At 35.0% G+C, this 21842-nt stretch overlaps 1 protein-coding gene across 2 annotated transcripts in view; it reads left to right on the top strand.

The window, feature by feature from the left end:
* Positions 1–21842, top strand: part of LOC111421603 (regulating synaptic membrane exocytosis protein fife) — a 109161-nt gene that overhangs the window by 8563 nt on the left and 78756 nt on the right. Inside the window, exons 1-2 of one of the 2 annotated variants that reach the window (XM_071201424.1) lie at positions 7027–7283; positions 11889–12043. In XM_071201424.1, coding sequence (XP_071057525.1) covers positions 12008–12043 — 36 coding nt within the window. In that variant the 5' untranslated portion in view covers positions 7027–7283; positions 11889–12007. Of the gene's footprint in view, positions 1–7026; positions 7284–11888; positions 12044–21842 lie in introns of those variants that run through there. The other variant, XM_071201423.1, reaches the window with a different exon arrangement.

Genomic DNA, 21842 nt, shown 5'->3' with positions numbered 1-21842 from the left:
AGGGGGGATTTAACATCGGGTCGGAAAAATCTCGGCCGGTTGAATAGCCCCAAGTGGTTTTCCTATTTATTATTTACCCGATTTACGGTTTAGACACCACCACAGACGGTGCTTTTATTAAAGAACTTAAATCAATTGAACGAACGGAACTTTTAGGAATTAATATTCTGAGGATGCGAACGTGTCATAAAAACTTTATGAATTGTGGAAAAATTGAGGAAGCGGAAAAAGTATGTGGAATGGTGTTATGATGTGCTATAAACCATTATGCGTTTAAACGCCTAACGAAGAAACTTATTATCTTCATACTAGGCGTGTTGTGTAAATCAGTTTTACAACAGCAATGGCCCCGAGCTTCAACGTTAACATCTGAGAGTTACCGCTAAAAGTTTTCTTGTTAAAATGTCGCCGTCGACACCGCAACGAAGCGAACGCGATATTCTCTCTCTGCACTTGACATTGAATATTAATCTTTCAATTTCGAAAAATGAAATTATTAAAAATGAATTAATTAAACTTGATCTAACATCATCGATCAGTTTGATTTAAAATAAACATAATATGCGAGAAATAAAATAAAATAAATAATATAAAGCGATAGATAATTCAATTTTTCGAGTTGGACACGCGTTTACGTACCAATTACGTTCCTATCCTGTACATAATAATTACGATAATAAATATGGATAGCAATGAGTTCGAAACGAGAGCAATTTGCGGCGGAAATTTGACGTTAATATGCATAGCGAGGTATTTACATTTGAACGTTTCGTTCGCAGTAAAATTGTAAATTTTCCATTAGTTATAAATTAGCGAGCCATAACGTACGTTGGAACATTTATACCGTTTTATATTTGGTCGAAAATTTAAAGATGTTCCACCATTTCTTAATAATCCCTTTTTTTATTAAATCATAAAAAAAATATTTTTATCGCTTAGAATATAGGGTAATAATTCTTTTTGATTGAACTGTATAGACAATATTAAATGATATATAAGTTGGCTAATATGCGATATAAAAGAAGATATAAGTTGACCGGGAATTTTTAATAAATCTTGTTATGGTCGCTTCAAATCCGATCAACGTCAACTTCATCGCATAGTTGATAATATGGATGGCGTTCTTAACGAAGCGGTTCTTGATAATTAATTCTGTGCGAGGACGACGACGTCACTCTCTAGTGAAATACCACTCGTTATCGGTTCGATTCAATTAAGGTAACGACTCCTATTCCTATCGCCGCTTGCAGATGCTCGTTTCCCTAATTGCGTTTAATCTGGTCAGTTTTGGAATTTCGTAACTGCAGCTAATGTTCCAAGAATTTCGAACACGCTCTTTACTAATTGAGAGATCACAACTGAAATTTCATAATAACTTTTATGTATTTGCAATAATGCTGATTGATTTATGCGGCTCAAACGAAAGTATTAAAATAAAATTACGAATGCACTTAATTTAGGACTATAAAACTTAATTGAAGATCTTTTAGTTACGATGATCTTTCCTAGAAAGGGATTATATTTTTAAAGATTTCAATAAATAACAGATCCAGAAACATTCTGAAATACCTAGATCCCACCAAGGATTTGGAATGGGACCTTGTATCCCATTACACTTGTATTACACAAGATCAAGGTCGTAAAAGATGATCGAAAAACTCAATGAGTTGATTAAATATCATGTTTAAAAAGAACGTGGAAATTGAAGTCAGTATGAAAGTCGGTACTGTTCTTGTCTGAATCAGCATCTTCTCGTTCTAGGGTTCAATATTATCTTATCCTCCTTCAAAACCCTTCTCCATCAACTACCAAGTTTATCATGTATGGTAAACTTGATATTTCTAATTATCCTTCCCGATATTTCTAGCTGCAATTATTAATATACCATCGATTTTGATGAAATTTGGTAAATAATTCCACTTTTAAATGGGTCACACTGTATCGGTGTGTTAAGTATACCGAGAATTTCATAAAACTCGCAATATATGAATTAGTAACCATAGTTACGAGACTATTATGCACTGCCTCACATAAAATACAACATAGCTTAATAGTACCAGGCATTGGGTAGTTTTACAAAGAAAAAGTTTTGCTTGCAAAAGGTGACGTCCTTATAATAACTCAGAGTTTCCGCCTTAAGATAAAGTACGGCTAAACCCGCTTGCTTATGGTTTTAAGTCTAGTGTAACTAGGCTAACACTAGCACTAAACTAACACTAGACCTAGAACTAAAAATATTCCGTTTAGCCGTACCTCTCTTAAGACGGCTGGTATGTGGTAGATAGCACTAGTTAGCATAAAACATCAGTGTGTTGTATATTTTTATTGCACTAAAACTAGAACTATCACTAGATCTAGAACTAGAAACATTCCGTTTAGCCGTGCGTCTCTTAAGACTGCTAAATCTGAATGTTTCTACTTCTAGGTCTAATGTTAGTTCTAGTGGCAATTGTAGGTAGCGCTAGTTAGCACTATGTTGCATATTTTTAATGCACTAAAACTAGAACTAACACTTCACCTAGAACTAGAAACATTCTGGTTTAGTTGTCTTGAAAGACGTGCGGCTAAATCCGAATGTTTCTAGTTCGCGGTCTAGTACTAGTTCTAATTTTAATTGTTATTTAGCGTTAGATTGTGGACCTAGCACCAGAAACATTTGGGTTTACCCGTGCGTCTCTAAAGGCGACCGAAAACTCAGAGTTGTCTAAGGACGTCACCTTTTTCCAAGCAAAACTTTTCCTTTGCAATACTAACCAAAGCCTGTACTGTTAAGCTATGTTGCATTTTATGTGGGACAGTGCAAGTGCATAGTAGTTTCGTAACTGAGGTTACTGCATTCGTATATTGCGAGTTATATGAAATTCCCGGTAAGTATGTACAGGGTGTCCCGTTAAGAGTACGGAGCGGCTGTATCTCTAGAACGGTAAGGCCAAGAGGTTTGGGAAAAAAATCCTTATAAGCAAAGTGACCAAGAGAAATAGCTGGAAATTATTTTGAAGTTCGTAATTCGACCGCTAGGGGGCGTAACTGCCATTGACAAACATAAAGTTGCCGCTATCTCAGAAACTTAGACGATGAGCTATAACTTTGACAACATCATTTAATAGCTTGGATAATACCGCATCGCTTTTGTTTTACGATATTTCTCATATCTGTCATAATAAGGGAGGGGGAGGCCAATGCGTTTTCATATGTTTACATTTTAATATCTCCTAGACCATTCAACCGATTTGAATGTTTTCGGTGTTGTTTGAAAGAGCATTTTATGCTCTTTTTAAAGATATTTTCAGTAAGACCGTCTGCTTTAAAACAAATGAGCTAGAGGACGTTATCTGCAGCGATTACATATTTTTGTGATTTTTGAAGAAAAGTTAAATGGAACGATACTATTTACTTCACAGACCCTTAGTCATCTTAAAATTTGCTAAATTTTAGTGAAAACCGCATCTCGATATCGCCACCCGTTCTCGAGTTATAGAAGAAAATGTTAAAAACTCGAGTGCCATCAATCGGATCCAGTTACCTCATCGAAAAAAACAAATTACATTATCATGGTAACTGTAAACATGTCATTTACTAACGCAGAAGCGTATGATAGAGCGTATGATGATTTATTTTCAATGTTTCGAATACGATGTAACTGCATGGCAAAAATGTGCAATGCAATTACGACAAAGAAAGACATTTTTCTCTAGAAGTGTTTTTAAGATTGACTTAGCGATTACGGAAAACTGGCAACGTGTAGCCCATTCAGACATCTCTATGAATTTGTAAATCATATTGGTGCGCAATGTGATCCCACATAATCTGGGAACTCCGAAAACAATTGTCCACAAGAGTTCTCAAGAGAATAATATCTCCACCACGTTGTTTTACATCAGGCCTTAACAGATACCGATTATGATAACAGACTGAACTATTACCATTGACTTTTAAATATGATTTGGGCAAATCCAAACCTTTTATCACAAATGCTATGGATGCATGAAGCATCTGTCCACAAGCTGATGTAAACTTGCATAATATGCATTCTTGGTTCGAAAAAAACCCACATTGCTTTCATCCCTTTATCTATTGGGTAGATTAAACGACCTGACATTTCAAGAAAAACCAATAACCAGGGAAAATATGACAAAACACTAAATACCAGTAGAAACGTATCTAGGGCCGAGACTTAAGCAGCGTTTTTTTTTTCGTCGAAACTAGATTAAATAAATGCATCGAGGTTTATGTAAGGCATTTCACTCATTAGTGAGTTATTTTTGCCAAAAATTTAAGTTATTCTAAGTGTTTTGATTTATTTTGTTTTATTATCATTGTTGATGTTTCATTGATCCGTTGGCTTTTCAACACGCCTCAAAAGTAGTTTTGAAGCAGTTCTAAGCTTGGATAAAGTGTTCTAGAAGGTTCTAGATAATAAAATTATTGTTCTCTCTTATTTGTTTCTTAAGGTGACTTGATCCGATTAAGATATACGAATTTTTAACATTTTCTTTTATAATTCGAGAATGGATGGAGATATCGAGATGCGGTTTTCACTAGTATTTAGCAAATTTTATGGTGATTAATGGTCTGTGAAGTAAATAGTACCGTTCCATTTAACTTTTTTTCAAAAATCACAAAAATACGTAACCGCTGCAGATAACGCCCTCTAGCTTATTTGTTTTAAACCAAGCGGTATTTCTGAAAATATCTTTTAAAAGAGCATGAAATGCTCTTTCAAACAGGACCAAAAATATTCAAATCGGTTGAATGGTCCAGGAGATATTAAAATGTAAACATTGGAAAACGCATTGGCCTCCCCCTCCCTTATTATGACAGATATGAAAAATATTGCAAAACAAAAGCGATGCGGTATTATCCAAGCTACTAAATGATGTTGTCAAAGTTATAGCTCATCGTCTAACTTTCTGAGATAGCAGGAATTTTATGTTTCTCTATGGCAGTTACGCCCCCTAGCGGTCGAATTACGGACTTCAAAATAATTTCCATCTATTTCTCTTGCCCACTTTGCTTATAACGATTTTTTTCTCAAACCTCTAGGCCTTACCGTTATTGAGATACAGCCGCTCCGTACGCTTAACGGGACACCTGTATATCTTGCTTTATTACAGTATTGGCCAGGTTTATATCGATATATCAACATCAACTCTTATAGAAATCAACAATTTCTTTTAGCCGTCGTAATTTAAGGTTTAAAAAGAACATTGTACGAAAATTGACTTTAAAGTAGTTCCTTTTACTTAACATTCTAAATCAACATTTTCATCCATAATTTACTCGCCGCCTTTATTTCGTGACGAAACCTTCTCTTATTTTAAATACGACATTTTCCGAACTTCTCTCTTTCTTAGATACTTGTGAAAGACAAAAGAATGAAATAATTCATCCTGGACTAATTTTCCAAACTGAAGGAGCATTTTAAAAAGGGGGAAAGAAAGTTACGGTATTGATTTTTACAAATTTACGTTTTGTTACAACCCACCTCCAGCGAAACGGCGGCAAATTACGGGGATTTCTTCGTCCTATTATGTACAAAAAGTTTCCTTCTTTACATTTATTATTTTTAAAAACTTCCAACCAAATTAAAAATAAATCTAAAATTCTCCGAGGAAGAGGTAAAAATACACAAAGGTTTTTTTTTTGTTGTTGTTGTTGATGAAACATTGCCGAGATGGGGTCGTAAAAATTTGACCGTAAAAACGATGAAGTAGGAACGAACTGAGGTGAAAAGGAGGCGGACTTCATAAAAATAACGACTGTAACCCGAAACCACAACGAGTATAGGGGTATTTCGCGAAAGATACCGTTATGAATCTTCTCCCGAGACAAAAATATAACCACCAACCACCATCGTTCTAGTTTTGTTTCCTCATTTTACTTCTATTGGTTTCTTGTCGACGAAATTTTCTTTTTTCAACTTATCAAATCTCGTCCCGAGTAAAACAGTTAATTTGAAATTTTAACAATTGGGTTTTGATTGAAATTTTTCTTTAACGAAAAAAACAATAATCAAGAAAGAAAACGAGAACTTTAAAAAAACGATTGTTATTGAACTGATCAATTTTAATGAATATTTCGGAGGCATAAACGTGTAAGAGGAGAAACGTACCAGCTTCGGATATTCGAATTTATGCAGACTCGCAATTATCTGAATATACATACGTTTCGCTATTCATACAAAGAAAAATAGAAAAATACAACGTTGCTTTTGTAGAACCGCCTCATTAGCACTTTATAGAATTACCCTACCAGCATTTTCTCGCGTTTAACATGAATTTACAACGCGTTTGAGATCCAAAAGGTCTTTTTTAATTTTCTATAACGCGAAATTTGTTATTTAATTTAGAAAAAAATTTATCTCCATTTTAGTTTGGGTTAATTCGTTCTAAACTTGTTTAGTTTACGACCTAACAACACGATGCGAACTTTGTAGAGAATTTCTAAGTGAAATTTATGCTCCCGACTAAGCGGGTGGGATGAAAACTAGTTGGTGTCCGGGTAGTATCCTCTTTGACTTCGTGCGAAACGTTGCTAACGTTCAAAACATCCACGGAAATAGAGAGTTTCTATACTTGTTGTGAATTGTATTCACGGTTCCAACTAAGACAGATAAACGAGTTTGATTGTGAGCATAAATTTATCTCTTACCATTCTTCGACGATCCTTTATTAAGAAGAAAATCTTGCAAATTGTAAACTTTTACTTCTAATTTGACTGACAACGAATGTCTTCGTGAACGTTGATGACAATTAACTGTCAAAAAATGACAGTAACCAACTTTAAATTTAATAATGATTTAGATAGATGATTAAATTTGTAATTCTAATAATTCACGTTTCATTTTAATATTAAAACTTTAAGTTTGGCTTAATTAAAATCGAAAAACCTTTAACTATTTTAAAATTTACCCAAACTTGTATGTAAAAATTTTGTATGTTGGTATTTCTGAAATTTGACGCTTTTTTGGCATTACGCCATTTCGATCGTTTTAGAGGTTAAAGTTGTTTACAGTGGTTTATATCCAAGATTATTTTTTTAGTTAAAAATTATTTCTGAAATGGGGCTAAAATCGATGGGAATTGAGTATACTTGGATTTCACTTTGGTGGAATATCTAGTAGAATTGTAGTTTTCTGTTTGTAATACGATAGGTCACGGACATATTCGTGGAAGCGACGGGAAAAGCGGAAAATTGAGATGGAAAAATGAGCCCCCGGTCCGGGGATCCAGCAAATTGGCTCATAATTGCGCTATGTCGCTCCGATAGGGATGCTGTAATAGGTAATTTGCTGATCTGATGGCTTTTTGCGCTGTATAGAACAACACTTTGACCTAGATAACATTATTTATAACTAAACAAAGATATTTAAATAAAAAAATTAAATTTTTAAGATTTCAATATAACCAAAAATATTTTAGATTAAAATTAAATAATAAAAATAAATCCATGATTTACATATATAAATAAATTATTATTATTATTTGTCGTTGCTTAAAGCTTAAGTTCCATTTCTGAACTCAAAATGGGACGACGACGATGTGCCGCCATCCAGAATTTATCCCATAATGCACCGGCTATACCTAAATAGATAAGCGTCACGAAATTGGAAATCTAATGTGGAAAATGCAAATCTAAGCCTCAGCCCCGCGTGTCCGTAACGACGTCGAGACGCCACTGAGTTTCCCGAAAAAGTCCAACAAAGATATTACTACAACGACGTACTCGGCACAGAAGGGCTACCAAGAAAGGCGATTCAACGTATCAAAGAACATCACTATAATCTTTAAATTTTAAAAACCATTACCGAACTGTATTAAATAAAAGTTTCTGACTGATGATACACGGTAATCGATATCTATCTTTGAATTGATATAATATTAATCACTGAGCTTCGGCCGCATGCGAACTCGGTTTAATTACTCAAAAGATCTATAAAGCCATCCTGATAAAGCCAAGACGCAGTTCAGGCGAATTCGTGGCCACAGCATAACTTATGGTCTTGTTCCACTTACGAAGTGAGTTTCTGCTTAATCTTTTTGGAATTCTGTTAACGGATTTCCAAATGTGGCTCACTTCGGAGGTGACGGCCTGATTTTGTGTCGGTCTCCAGCTTCGCTCTATGTTAAAATTCTCATTGTGTATAATCTTAGTTGTCCTAATTGCAGGGTGCCTAGTTTTGAGCCTATGGATGTGGATTGGAAGTGGTCCATTGTCCAATATTTTGTGGGTTTCTCGCGAACCACTTATTCGATTTTGATGATTCCTCTTTTGATCGAAAGGTTGATTCTTCTGTAATAATCCTGCGATAGAAATTTTTATTCGGATATTAATTTGAGCATATAAGGGGTGTAAGAATGAGAAAAGCATTTTTTCTCGAAATTCTTAATACCCTGTTTGGTGCAGATGCTACAGCAGAGGGTGTTAACTGGAATCAAACGGTAGCCCAATCTTTACTGAACATTTTGTTTTTTTATTCACTCTATTATCTCTGTTACTAACGAAGATGCAGTGTTTTAAAGCGAACGCCTGTGAAAACAAGACAAATAAGCATACAAAATAAGGTGGCGCGCTAGGTAGCGTATGTCAGTTGTTTCGAATAGTAAATTGACAGTTGTCAAAGATGCCGTTGTCAATAACTGATGTTGCGGGTATTATTAGTTTAATTGAAGATGGCAAAAGTCAGCGGTACGTTGCCCATACGTTGGGTATACCCCGAACAACAGTTCAGGATACCTGGAACCGATATCTCGAAACAGGAAATTTTACTAGGCGGCAAGGTTCTGGTAGAAGACGAGTGACAACAGCAATTGATGATCGATTTATTGTGCTAAACACTCTGAGGAATCGTAGAACGACTGCTGTAGAAAGTCGGCATGGCCTTCAAATGGTGCGTGGGGTTGACGTAAGTGAAAGAACCATTCGTCGAAAACTTGCTGAAAGTGATCTAACTGCAAGAAGACCTGCCAAAAGACAGCGGCTGCTCCAGAGATATCGGCGAGCACGTCTTCAATTTGGACACCTACATACGAATTGGGAAATGGAACAATGGGGTAAGGTCACAGTATAAAGTAAATCAGTAGTTTCACTTGCCTTATATGGCGTAATCAGATTTGCTACAGCGCATACGCTGCGCGCATTCATACTACGTTAGCTACCTTATGATTACGTGATCTTTATCATCGACATAAAACTTTGTTGCAACATTTATTTCAATGATGCGCGCAGCGGATGCGCAGTAAAAAATCTACGGACACGACGTCAAACGTGCCGACACGAAGTGAGACTACTGCTTTACTTTATACTGTGGTAAGGTGCTCTTCACTGACGAGTCCCGATTTTGTCTCCGGTCACCTGATGATCGAGAACGAGTGTGGAGACGTCGTAATGAAAGGTTTGCGACCTGCACAATTTCGGAAAGAGTACCTTTCCATGGAGGTTCGGTCATGGTATCGGCGGGTATTTCGACGGAAGCGTATACAGCGGTCATCTTTGTTGAAAATGGCACGCTAAATGCCCACCGTTATATCGAAGATATTCTGCAAGAAGCTGTCGTGCCCTATTCCCATTTTATTGGTGACGGATTCACGGTAATGCATGACAATGCGCGACCGCACGTAGCACGTGTGGTTAGCGAATATCTTGATGAGATGGGTATTGAACGGACCTTAACACTATCGAACATCTTTGGGACTAACTTCAGAGACGCATTCGTCGTCATCCTGTCCTACCGGACAATTGATTCATAATTGTGTAGTCCACAAATCTTTCATTTCAACGTCTTCATATTCGTTTCTGACTATCGGGTGATAGTAGACAAAACCACTACTCATCCGTAAAAAAGACCTCCATTGCAGTACTCATTCTTCCATTGCTCGATCTCCCAATTCACATGTAAGCGCGCAGATTGAAGACGTGCACGTCGATATCCTCGGCCCTTTGGCAGCCTTCTTGCAGCCAGACCAGTTCTAGCAAGTTTTCAGCGAATGGTTCTCTCACTGACATCACAGCGACCTCTACAGCTGTCGTTCTACGATTGCTTAGAACAATAAAACGGTCATCAGCTACTATTGTCACTCATCTTGTTTTCACAGGCGATCGCTTTAAAATACTGCATCTTCGTTAGTAACAGAGATAATAGAGTGAATAAAAAAAGAATATGCTCAGAAAAGATTGGGCTACTGTTTGATTCCAGGTAATACCCTCTGCTGTAGCAACTACACCCCGCAGGGTGTTACAAATTTCGAGAATAAAAGTCTTACTCATTTTTCTCACCCCGTATATGCTAAAATTAAAATCTGAACGAAAATTTCTATCGCAGGATTATTACAGAATCCTATCCATCAAAAAAAGAATCATCAAAATCGAATGCGCGGTTCGCGAGAAAGCCAGCTTTGAAGTTGTGGCAAATTTATAGTGGCCGGTTTTTTTTGCCGGTCAGTTTAGATAGAGTTTCAATATTGGAGTTATTTCTTCCCTTATTCTTTTTGATACCTCAGTTCCGCAATCATTTCTTGATTTCTGACGTTTCGAATGACTTCACCATTTTTTTCTGCTCCATATTTTTATTTTTTTCTCTCCGTCTTGCCATAAATCAATGATTACTGGATTCCGGCATCAGTCTTCTGATATTAAATAATCGTTATGATTAGTATTAAAACAGATGAATAGCAAATTTTTTCACAAATTTATAAAACAGTCGAACCATATTCCTTAAACCCTCATATTATGCATATAGGATACATTGCATTTCCCATTTAACTGTAAGCTTAAAGCTTATTTCACTGGAATGAATACGAGCGGCGTGTACCAGAAATGAGCTTACTTTTCCATTTCGCGGAACGTGGTCGAGACGGAACGCGAACCGGGAATAACATACGAGCCCCATTGCGACCACACGCTCCGAAAATATTAAGGTCATACTGAAAAACGAGGGCACGAAAAGCTTTCGGTGGGCACCCCGAATTTCATTATTTCCTCAAACACGGAGATTATGACTGTATAAATATTTGCCGGGGGTCCTTAACCACCCATAGTATTGGAAAGTCTTTTGGGGTTTCTCACGTCAATATCTTCATTTTAAAAGTTTCGTACAATTTAAGTTAAGAATATTATTTAGAACAGAGTTATTACACGTCGATAATACCTCAATAACCATTACAAAGTACCTCGAAACAACTTTGGACGTTTGCCAAAACTTGAAATAACCAACAATGTAAAATAATTGGGTTCTACTCGATTTTTCATTGGAAAAATGGCATCCTTAATTTAAGAGGAGGCCTTCCAATTTGCTGAAAGCATTTTCGAGAAGAAACTTAATCTGTAAGGTTGAGGAATAGACGACGATGGTCTAACGGCACTTTTCCTTGCCATAGTAAAGAAAAAGGAGGAGAAGGAAAAACTTGCACGAGATGCAGAATCCTTTTTTGCGACCCCGTCACGTCCTGCACATTATCCAACGCTTTTATGGGCGTCGAGTACTACGGACTAAGAGAGGTTAATGGACTTTGAAATTTTTTCTTTTTGGGAAATATAAAATTTCTAGTGCTTCTTTTTTAAAAATAAATCAAATCAAATTTTATAGATCATGGTGCAAATTTTTAATTAATTGTTAATGGGAGTTTTAGAGGAGATTTTTTACAACAAAACGAAAATAGGGGACATAAAAAGGTCTCGCTTAAAGGTACGAAAGGACAACGGAAAAAAGGGGATGCCGCGATCACCTTTACGATCTCTAAAACGTCCCGGTCTGCCATCCTAACGGGAAATTATGGGATTGGAATTTTTCTATTTTGCCTGTCCTGAAAACCGAAAGATTCGATAAACGATAAACGTCTTCAAACATTTATTTTCGTTTTATCTAACGTCTCCTTTCGTTGTTGTTTCAGGTCACACCGAAATGGATACGAAATAAATATGGATGAGAGAGATCTGTTTTAATTTTCTCTTTTTGGTTTTGGAATTTTTTTTTTGGATTTAAGAAGGGCAGGAGAAGAAATTTGCGAAAATGTTGCCGACAAATGTGATGTCTTTTATGAAAAAGGTAAGGTAAAAAGTCATTAAATTTATCGATGGAATGTAAACGAAATAGCTTTTGGTGGTTGTCAGATACGACTCATATCGGGCAGTGTACACCTGTCTATACGAATATGGTATCGATCTGACAAGTTTTAACCGGTATTCCAACTCTCTAGATTCACGTGCTGATGCACTATGGGTTTTTTTTTCGTACGTCCGGAGCTTTGCAAGGGATTCAAAGGGAACCTATTTTTTTCTCTATATTTATCTTTTTCGATGAATATTTGAGTTTCATATTTGAATTGGAACAAAAAAAATTAATTATTATAAAATCTAGTGTAATTTGCAATCTCATTTATATCAAAAGAATCAACATCAATTAAAATATATTCTAAATTTGTTATGTTTTACCAGCACTTCTTTAGAGACGGCAATTATTAAATTTAATGGCACTTGAATAAAAACGGTTACTTCCGTTTATTATACAGGGTGTATCTGAATGACTGCAACAAACTTCAAGGGATGATTCTTTAGTGAATTTTAAGGGTACTTTGATATATGAACCATGGGCGACTTCGGCTCCCCTAACGAGCTACACCCCTCCAAAAATGGCGGAAAATTTTAGTTTAATTTGTTTTTCTCAAAAACCATAAACGCTAGGAAAATGAAATTTGGGGAATATGTTTAACTCATAATAGGGCATGTTTTGACACTACTTGTACTTTCAACCTACCCTTCTAAACTACTAAACGTAACCACCCCCTTCACATTTTTGCTAATATTTCTTTTATGCAGATGATAAATACATTACAAAAAATTTATCTAGGTAGATGAAAGTATCCTAAAACTTTTTTGTCTCTCTAAAATTTTTCCAAAAACGACTAATTTTTGAGAAAAAAAATAATAAAGCAAACACTGCACGTTAAACAATGGGATTGTCGATCAAAAGTTGGAATGAATTTTGAATGAAAAAATCTTAGTAGGCTTTGCAATCTTTGTCAGAAATATTTTTGACGTTTAAATGTCAGTGTTTTTCTTACTTTATTATTGTTTTATTTAAAATTTTGAAACGTCGAGTGAACGAGCGTAAATACGATAGAACTTTATTCAAAAATTAATTTGAAAAACAATAATAGTAAGAAAAACTGACATTTAAACGTCAAAAATATTTCTGACAAAGATTGCAACGCCTACTAACTATTCTGCATACAAAAAATTTTCGCAAAAATGCAAAAGGGGTGGTTACGTTTAGTAATTTAGAAGGGTAGGTTGAAAGTACAAATAGGGTCAAAACGTGCCCTATTATGAGTTAAACATATTCCCCAAATTTCATTTTCCTAGCGTTTATGGTTTTTGAGAAAAAAAAATTAAACCAAAATTTTCCGCCATTTTTGAAGGGGTGTAGCTCCTTAGGGGAGCCGAAGTCGCCCATGGTTCATATATCAAAGTAGCCTTAAAATTCACTAAAGAATCACCCCTTGAAGTTTGTTACAGTCATTCAGATACACCCTGTATATGAACATTTCAGATTAATTATCCAAGAAATAAATTTTTTATGATTATTTAAACTTCTTTCCAAAATGAATGAAACTATGAAAAATTGAGCAACTTTAAAAATATTTTCCTCAAAAATTAGCCATAATTTTGAGAAACGGTTTGTGCTAACAAAAAATAGATAATTTTCTTTATTATATTTGGAATTTCTAGATAATTTTTCCAAGAAATAAATATTTTATATATTTTTAAAGTTGACTCCAAAACTAGTAATATAAAAAAAATCGAACATATTTACAAATTTATTCCTTTAAAACTAAACAAAATTATTGAAAATGGTTCATTCCTGATGACTTCGAGTCACAGTCTCTACGATATGAGCAGCGATAACGGCCAACGTTCGACTTCGGTTACTATAGGAATTTCGTGATGAGCTCAACGTGCTTCCGCATAGGGACATCCCCAAGAGAACTTGGGCGTCACCCAATGGAAGGACGTTTAACCAAATAGATCATGTTCCTGTAGACAAAATGGTAGCCTCCAGCATCATGGATGTAACAACTTATAGAGGTGCCGACTGCAACTCTGACCATTATTTGGTTAAGACTTTATTCTAAATAGCTGAAAAACACCGCATACAAACACCCATCAGGTTTGATGAAGTATTTTAACCAAATTACCAAGAAATACCAATAGAGCAGCTATGGCTCTCCATCAAAAATTGCGTTCAGGCCGTTGCAGAGAATGTTTGATGATGAGTGTCGAGACACCATAAACAAATCGACTCAAAGCGACCAACGAGAGCCAGGTAGGAAACTCTGCACGCGCTGAGTAAGATGGTACAATGAGGATCTGTGTAAGATAAACGAAGATTTTAAATGCAACAACCCGAGAGCAGCTTACGTTCCCTTGTAAAAAGGTGGATTCCAACCGAGAATGAGCCTCTATAAGAAGACGACAACGTGGAAGCGATAAAAACGATATCTACCAACAGTAGAGGAATCGACGAAACACCTGATAAGTGAAGGGAAGAACCTGCTCATGAATAAAGATGAATGGAGGCTGTTTATAGATTCATCGAAAAGAATTCTAATTCTTCTTCGCCACGAAAGCTAATATGCATCTCTACCAGTTGGACACTCGGTGCATTTAAAAACATGCCATGACAACCTGGTTCTCGTCCTCAACAAAATAAAATATGCCGACCACGATTGGATCATTTGTAGTGATTTGAAAGTTATCTCGTGCTTGGTCAAGAAGGCGGATATACAGGGTGTCTCAGCGAGACCGGTCATTAGACGTTTCTGGGGTTCTGGCGAAAATAAAAATTTGAGAATTCAGACTTAAGTATTATCAATTACGATCTCTTCGTCTAAAATATTTTCAGATTTCTTGCACTTCCGGTTATACCGGAAGTCACCACCAACTTTATTTTTTTAAATGGAACACCCTGTATATTTTTACATATTTGGATTTGTCTGTTTTCAAGGTTTATAAATAACTTTACTTTTTGCAATTTGATTCGGTTGTTCTCGAGTTATTCGATTTTTTCTAGAAAAATCTGCTCCAGCAGACATTTGTTCAAAAAATCAGAAAACACTCAATTTTTGGGATATCAATTTAGGATTGAGAATATGCTTAAGCAACATGATGGAGTATGTTTTGGTGCCGAGAGCTGCGGTCTAGAACGTTTGATCACTTTACTATGGCACGTTAACTTTTCAAAATTTGGAAGTACCATAACTTCATTTTTTTAAATGGCACCCCCCATATTTTATTTTTTAGTTGTCTTCGGTGTCTCATTCTACATCTTTTATATCCCATATGACCCACACCTAATATTAATAGTTTGGGAGATAATTAGGGTATTTTGAAAAATGCACACATATCATATGGATATTTGGCCTAGTGTGCCATGAAAAACAAGCCTTCTCAATGAGTTCTTATCAAAGACTCACTTGTTTACGTCACTTGATGCATGTGAGCTAATAATTATCTGTTATGTCCCTTAAAATTAGTACTGAAACGAGTTAAAATCGATAACAATAACGAAAGTAATATTTACACAAATCAAGAAATTCTTAATTTATTTTTTTTGCATGAAAAGAGCGACAAAGTTCGTAGTATGATTCCCAGATCTTCTTTGGCAGCTCGAATTGAGGTGTTGGGACTGGGCTCGAAATAAGCCAAGGTATTCACCTCTTCCGTTGTATTATCTACTACATTTTTTGGTCATTTTAACACGTGATTAATTCGTCCAAAATGCAAAAAATTTGCTTCTATTCTTCTAAATTTACCTTTTGTCATCGGAGATAAATGTGGATAATTTTCATTAAACATTCTGCAAGTTCTACTAACAACTTTGTCGCACTTTTCATGCACAAAAATAAATTATGGATTTCTTCATTTGTATAAACATTATTTACGTTATTAATATCCATTTTAACTGGTTTTAGACTCACAAGCATCAAACAACCTAAATTAGACTTTGACGTTTATCAATAAGTCATTAAACATTTGTTTTCCATGGCACACTAGGTTAATATCCATATGATATGAGCATTTTTCAAAAAACCCTAATTATTTCTCAAACTATTAATGTGAGGCATAGGACATATGGAATATAAAAGATGTAAAATGAGACGCCGAAGACGACTAAGTAATAAAATATGGGGGGTGCCATTTAAAAAAATGAAGTTATGGTGCTTCCAAATTTCGAAAAGTTAACGTATCATAGTAAAGTGACCAAACGATCTAGACAGCCGTTCTCGGCACCAAAACATACTCCATCATGTTGTTTAAGCATGTTCTGAATCCTAAATTGATATCTCAAAAATTGAGTGTTCTATGATTTTTTGAACAAATGTCCGCTGGAGCAAATTTTTCTAGAAAAATTCGAATAACTCGAGAATTGCTGGTTCAAATTGCAAAAAGTAAAGTTATTTATAAACCTTCAAAACAGACAAATCCAAATATGTAAAAATGTGGTGTTCCATTTAAAAAAATAGAGTAGGTGGCGACTTCCGGTATAACCGGAAGTGCTAGAAATCTGAAAATATTTTAGAAGAAGAGAACATAATTGATAATACTTAAGTCGGCATTCTTAAATTTTTTTGTTTGTCTAGAACCCCAAAAACGTCTAATGACCGGTCTCGCTGAGACACCCTGTATAAAGTAAATAAGTGGCTCAAAAAATAATGGTCAAGAGGACAAAATCATGAACTTAGCTTAGTTAACTCAAACAAAGTAGTGTTATAACATAAAAAACGTTAATTAATAAAACCGTTAATCATAAAAACTACATAAAAAATTCCAGGTTTATCCACAGCCAAGTTGCAAGAGGAAATTTGTTGGTTCAGATATCTGCACGCTTATGAAGCATAAAGAATTTGAGAGAAACAAAGAAGATTAGGTTGCCTTCAATGATGTCGTGATTAAATTTCTAACTAATTACAAGGATCCTGATCATAAACACATTGTACTGAATATGGTGAATTAAAATTTTGAAGCAATAAGTGTCAAAAACACTTTCTTTACTCACATGTAAACTTATTCCCCAAAAAATCTCTCCGTTGCTTTTCCATTACCATCCTTTTCCTTAATTTAGCCATGTCTTTTCATCTCTTGGATAGTCTTCCTGGTGTTTGAGTACCTGCCGATAATTCATCTTCTTCACATAACCGTGACCTTCCTAGCCTTATTTTTGACATTATAATAAATGGTTAAACTTGGAAAGGAGGTGTTTAGCAGCACTAAAAATTTGAAGCAGAAACGTTACTAGAGGAAATTAGACTACAGGTTTTGACCCACTAAGATTGTGTTGCCAAATTACTTGGTCCGACTAGTTTCGGAGACTACATCATAAAAATCTTAAACTGAAAAGGAGGAAAAAGGAGTAAAAAATACTTTTCTTTATAATGTTATAAGCAATTAAAAGTCGATTTATTTCCGTCCAGTCTCGCCTTTTCGTTTTTCATTTTTCCCCAATTACCAGCAACAAATCATTGCGAGCTCTAAATCACGCCATTAGACACCAGGGTGAAACGCGGAGGGTTGATCACCGTATAGAAGGGCCCCAGCACGTGGTCGCCAGCTGCGCCGTTGCGATTTACGATCGCGTCGCGAGCCATCTACTACGTGAATTGCTCTCCCCTTTTTTCCCCAAAGCGTAAACCATAAAATCCTCTTAAACCCTCATATACCTTTATAATAAAACTAGGGATTTAACAAAAAAACTTTAAACGTTTTCTTTAAACTTTCGACATTTTCCCTGTATTTTCTCCAATTCCACCTTTATTAAGTTTACCTTCCAAAAAAAAGAAGAAAATAAATCAAAAACTATTACTTTAAAATGACACTCGCAGGGATTCGAAGTGGTTGGAACCGGGCATGAGGTTTTAGAGGAAATATTCATGAAATGGATTAATGAATAATTCATGCGACACGTCCCCAATATTAAATAATTAGGTCGCGTAGAAAACGGATGATGAAATAGTTATTGGAAAAGTTTTTCCATTATTATCCGTGTTTATTGGGCGATGATATTTTTTTTATTATTCTTTTTTGCCTTTACGAAGGTGACCGAAAGAGCTTTCTGGAAATATATTCGAGTCCGAACACACCGCGAGACAAAGTTCTAGCGAGTTCCCGCTGGTTATTTGATTTCGATTCAACGGCGAACGAAGTGAGAAAACTTACGTGTAAACCCGTCAATACAGTTACACAAATGTCCTTTGTGAAAATTCTCGTTCGATATCCTTTTCTGTTTCACATTTTTATACTACATACAGTTGAAGAGCTTTAAAATTGCTTTTACATAATCTAATAAATTTTTTTAACAAATCTAAAATTTATCATATGACGTAACACCAAATCTAGTTAGAATGTTGTTTAATATGATGTTCTATAAGTTTGTTCTCCTAGTTCAATTACACGATTTCCTTGTGATTATTTTCGCAACTACACAAAAATTTTTATTTTAAATCGAATCAAGATAGAGTGCGGGAAGTTAGCCCCCCATTTTTTGATTTTTAAATTTTTTATTGTTGTTCTAGATTGTTCTAGAGTTGTTCTACATTGTTCCAAAGCGGCAAATCGAAAAAATAAAAACTCCACGAGAAAACCGAACAAACAGGTTTTTTGACTAGCCCCCCATCAAATTTTCTTTGTTGTTCTGGGTTGTTCTAGCTGTTCTAGTTATTGTTCTAGAAAATCAAAATTATGGGAAACAGCATTACGAAGTTATAACTAAAAATAGGTTTGGCCGCCGAAATGTCTAGTTGATTGCTGCGACCATAGTTTTTCTATTATCAATTCCATATTACAAATATATACTTATTATAGCTAACGCAATCTGGAACAGCTATTATTTTCACTAGAACAACTCTCTAAAGGGCACTTTACTCTTTGAAAGTTAAAGTTTTTGGAAATTTCAATCAGTAATTCTTGTGTCAGCGGTTTTATATTACACAATAAGGATTAAAAAGCATAGAACAATCTAAAACAACTCAATTAAATATTATTTAATGACTTACAAAAAAAATCCGTACAAGTTGAAGAAGCTACTGAAATAAATGTACAGGGTGTCCCAATTTCGATGTCCGCATAGGCCATCTCCGAAACTAAAAGAGATAGAAAAAAAGTAGCTTGCATGTCATGATCTCGTTTTTCGAGAAAATGCTAATGCCAAAAACTCCGAACAGCTATCGTCTTTTGTTTTCGCCCTATCGGCAAAAACTGAAAATTTTGCAAAAACGACAATCACGAATATCTCACTTATGATCAAAGATGGAGTATTATAAATAAAACATTATATGGGCAATTTTTTACGAAGAATTTTGTGGCGTAGGAAGAATTTTTTTCCCATCTTTTATTTTCGAGATTTTAGACGTAACTTTATTTTTTTAAATGGAAACCATAGTTGGCTATGACTTAAAATAATTTGTTATTTTCTTCTGATAACAAATATATATAGTTTGTGGGGTATATTTCTTATAGTTATTGAATAATTAACAAAAATTCATTTTGTTCCATCTAAATCTAATGTATGTATTTAAAAGTTATTGTTGCTATGGTGATAACTAAGGCACGGAACTTTTGTAACAAAAGAATACGATTTCCTCCCTCCACTTGTTCTCAGTGGCTTCCTAGAAAACTAGCCAATGAGAACAAGTGGAGGGGGGAAACCGTATCGTTTTGTTACAAAAGTTTCGTGCCCTAGTGATAACCATACATACTATGATGGAATATAATGTATCAATTTTTTTTGTTCTTTCTAAAACTATTGTTTGTATTTAAAACTTAATGTTGTTATGGTGATAACCATACCATGAGGGAAAGCATTGTTTCCAATTATTGTCAAAGTTTGTAGCAAGGAGTTTGTAGTAGTATTTAAAAATTCGCTAACAACTCTGGTATTATGTGCTGGTGCTCCGTCATATTGAAAATATATCATTTGAGACATATTTAGTGCCAAATTGTCGACCAAAGGCTCAAGTGCTGCCTTAATATATTGAGGTATTTCTCTGAGTTTAAGTTTTTATGGTAGATACTATATGGCAAAATTCTATTATCTAAAAGCGCATACCATACATTGAACCCCAATCTTCTTTGAACACTCAGAGACTTCATCGGTTCAGATGACATTTTGAACAAACAGCAGACTATTTAATTTTTCTAAATATCATCTACAAAATTCTAATCTTCGATTGACATCTCCGGCACGTAAATAAGAAGTTAGCCCCGTTTTGTATGGTTGATACTTATTTTTCTTTCATATTCGGGAGCAACGGCTTTTGGGTCAGACGTCTTGTTGCAATTTCTCTTGCAGGTCATTTTGGTATGTTTTTGTATGTGGTTTGGGGAAGGACCAAATATCTATTAAATTTTCTGCTAACCGGCTGAAGGTTCTTACGTGCGGTTGTCTTCTTTCTGGATATCTTGTGAAATAAAATTCCGCGGCTAACGTCGCATTCTTATCTGATAACATATAGCATTCCATCATGTTACATTTTTCATAATTTTCGAAATTCATTGTAAAGTTTTATTCAGTTTTGTTATATTTTGACACTTAACATGCTGGTGCATCGTACCAGCACATAATGCCAGAGTTGTTATCGAATTTTTAAATACAAACTTTGGCAATTATTTGATACATTATGTTGCATCATAGTATGTATGGTTATCACTATAGCAACATTAACTTTTAAATACATACATTAGTTTTAGATAGAACAAAATGAATTTTTGTTAATTATTCAATAACTATAAGAAATATACCCCACAAACTATATATACTTGTTATCAGAAGAAAATAACAAATTATTTTAAGCTATAGCCAACTATGATTTCCATTTAAAAAAATAAAGTTACGTCTAAAATCTCGAAAATAAAAGATGGGAAAAAAATTCTATCTACGCCACTGAATTCTTCGTAAAAAGTTGCCCATATAATGTTTTATTTATAATACTCCATCTTTGATAATAAGTGAGATATTCGCGAATGTCGTTTTCGCAAAATTTTCAGTTTTTGCCGATAGGGCGAAAACAAAAGACGATAGCTGTTCGGAGTTTTCGGCATTAGCATTTTCTCGAAAAACGAGATCATGACATGTAAGCTACTTTTTTTCTATCTCTTTTAGTTTCGGAGATAGGCTATGCGGACATCGAAATTGGGACACCTGTACAAATGTGCATATACACTCAGCAGCAGAAGTCTGCGTACAACGAACGTAGTATGCTTTAAGCGGTAAAAAAATAGTGATAATCTAATGCGATAAACTTCAACTCATATTTTTTCTGTATTATCTAATTTATTAACAAACTATAAATCAATAAAATATAAACATTACTTAATAAAAAAAATTTAAACTAAAAATACTTCAAATAATGCCTATGCAAAAATCTGCGTACAGATCAAGGCGACTTCTATAAAAAATATATTAGTAGGAGGTCGGATAACCCTTACGTTTAATGACCTCCCTTAAACGTTTCGGCATGGATTGTACTAATTTCTTCGTGTCTTCCCTAATGATTTTTACCCATTCGTCAATCATAACACTTTTTAGCACTTCCTTCGATGTTATATTATGTTGACGAATCCTGCGTTCCAATAAATCCCACGAGTGTTCAATCGGATTTAAGTCCGGTGACTGTGGGGTTGTTTTCAATTGTTTTGGGGTGTTATATAGCAGCCAAAGTTTGGTATTGTGGGCACAATGTTTAGGGTCGTTGTTTTGTTGAAAAATGTATTCGGACCCCAAACCCAAGTTGTCGGTGCTTGGCTTCAAATTTTCCTTTAAAATGTCTATATATAGTTTATGGTCCATTGTG

This window comes from Onthophagus taurus, chromosome 1 (genome assembly GCF_036711975.1).
Source record: "Onthophagus taurus isolate NC chromosome 1, IU_Otau_3.0, whole genome shotgun sequence".
Classification (NCBI taxonomy): Eukaryota; Metazoa; Arthropoda; class Insecta; order Coleoptera; family Scarabaeidae; genus Onthophagus; species Onthophagus taurus.
Note: the sequence above shows the minus strand (reverse complement) of the source record. Positions and strands in the feature narration are given on the sequence as shown.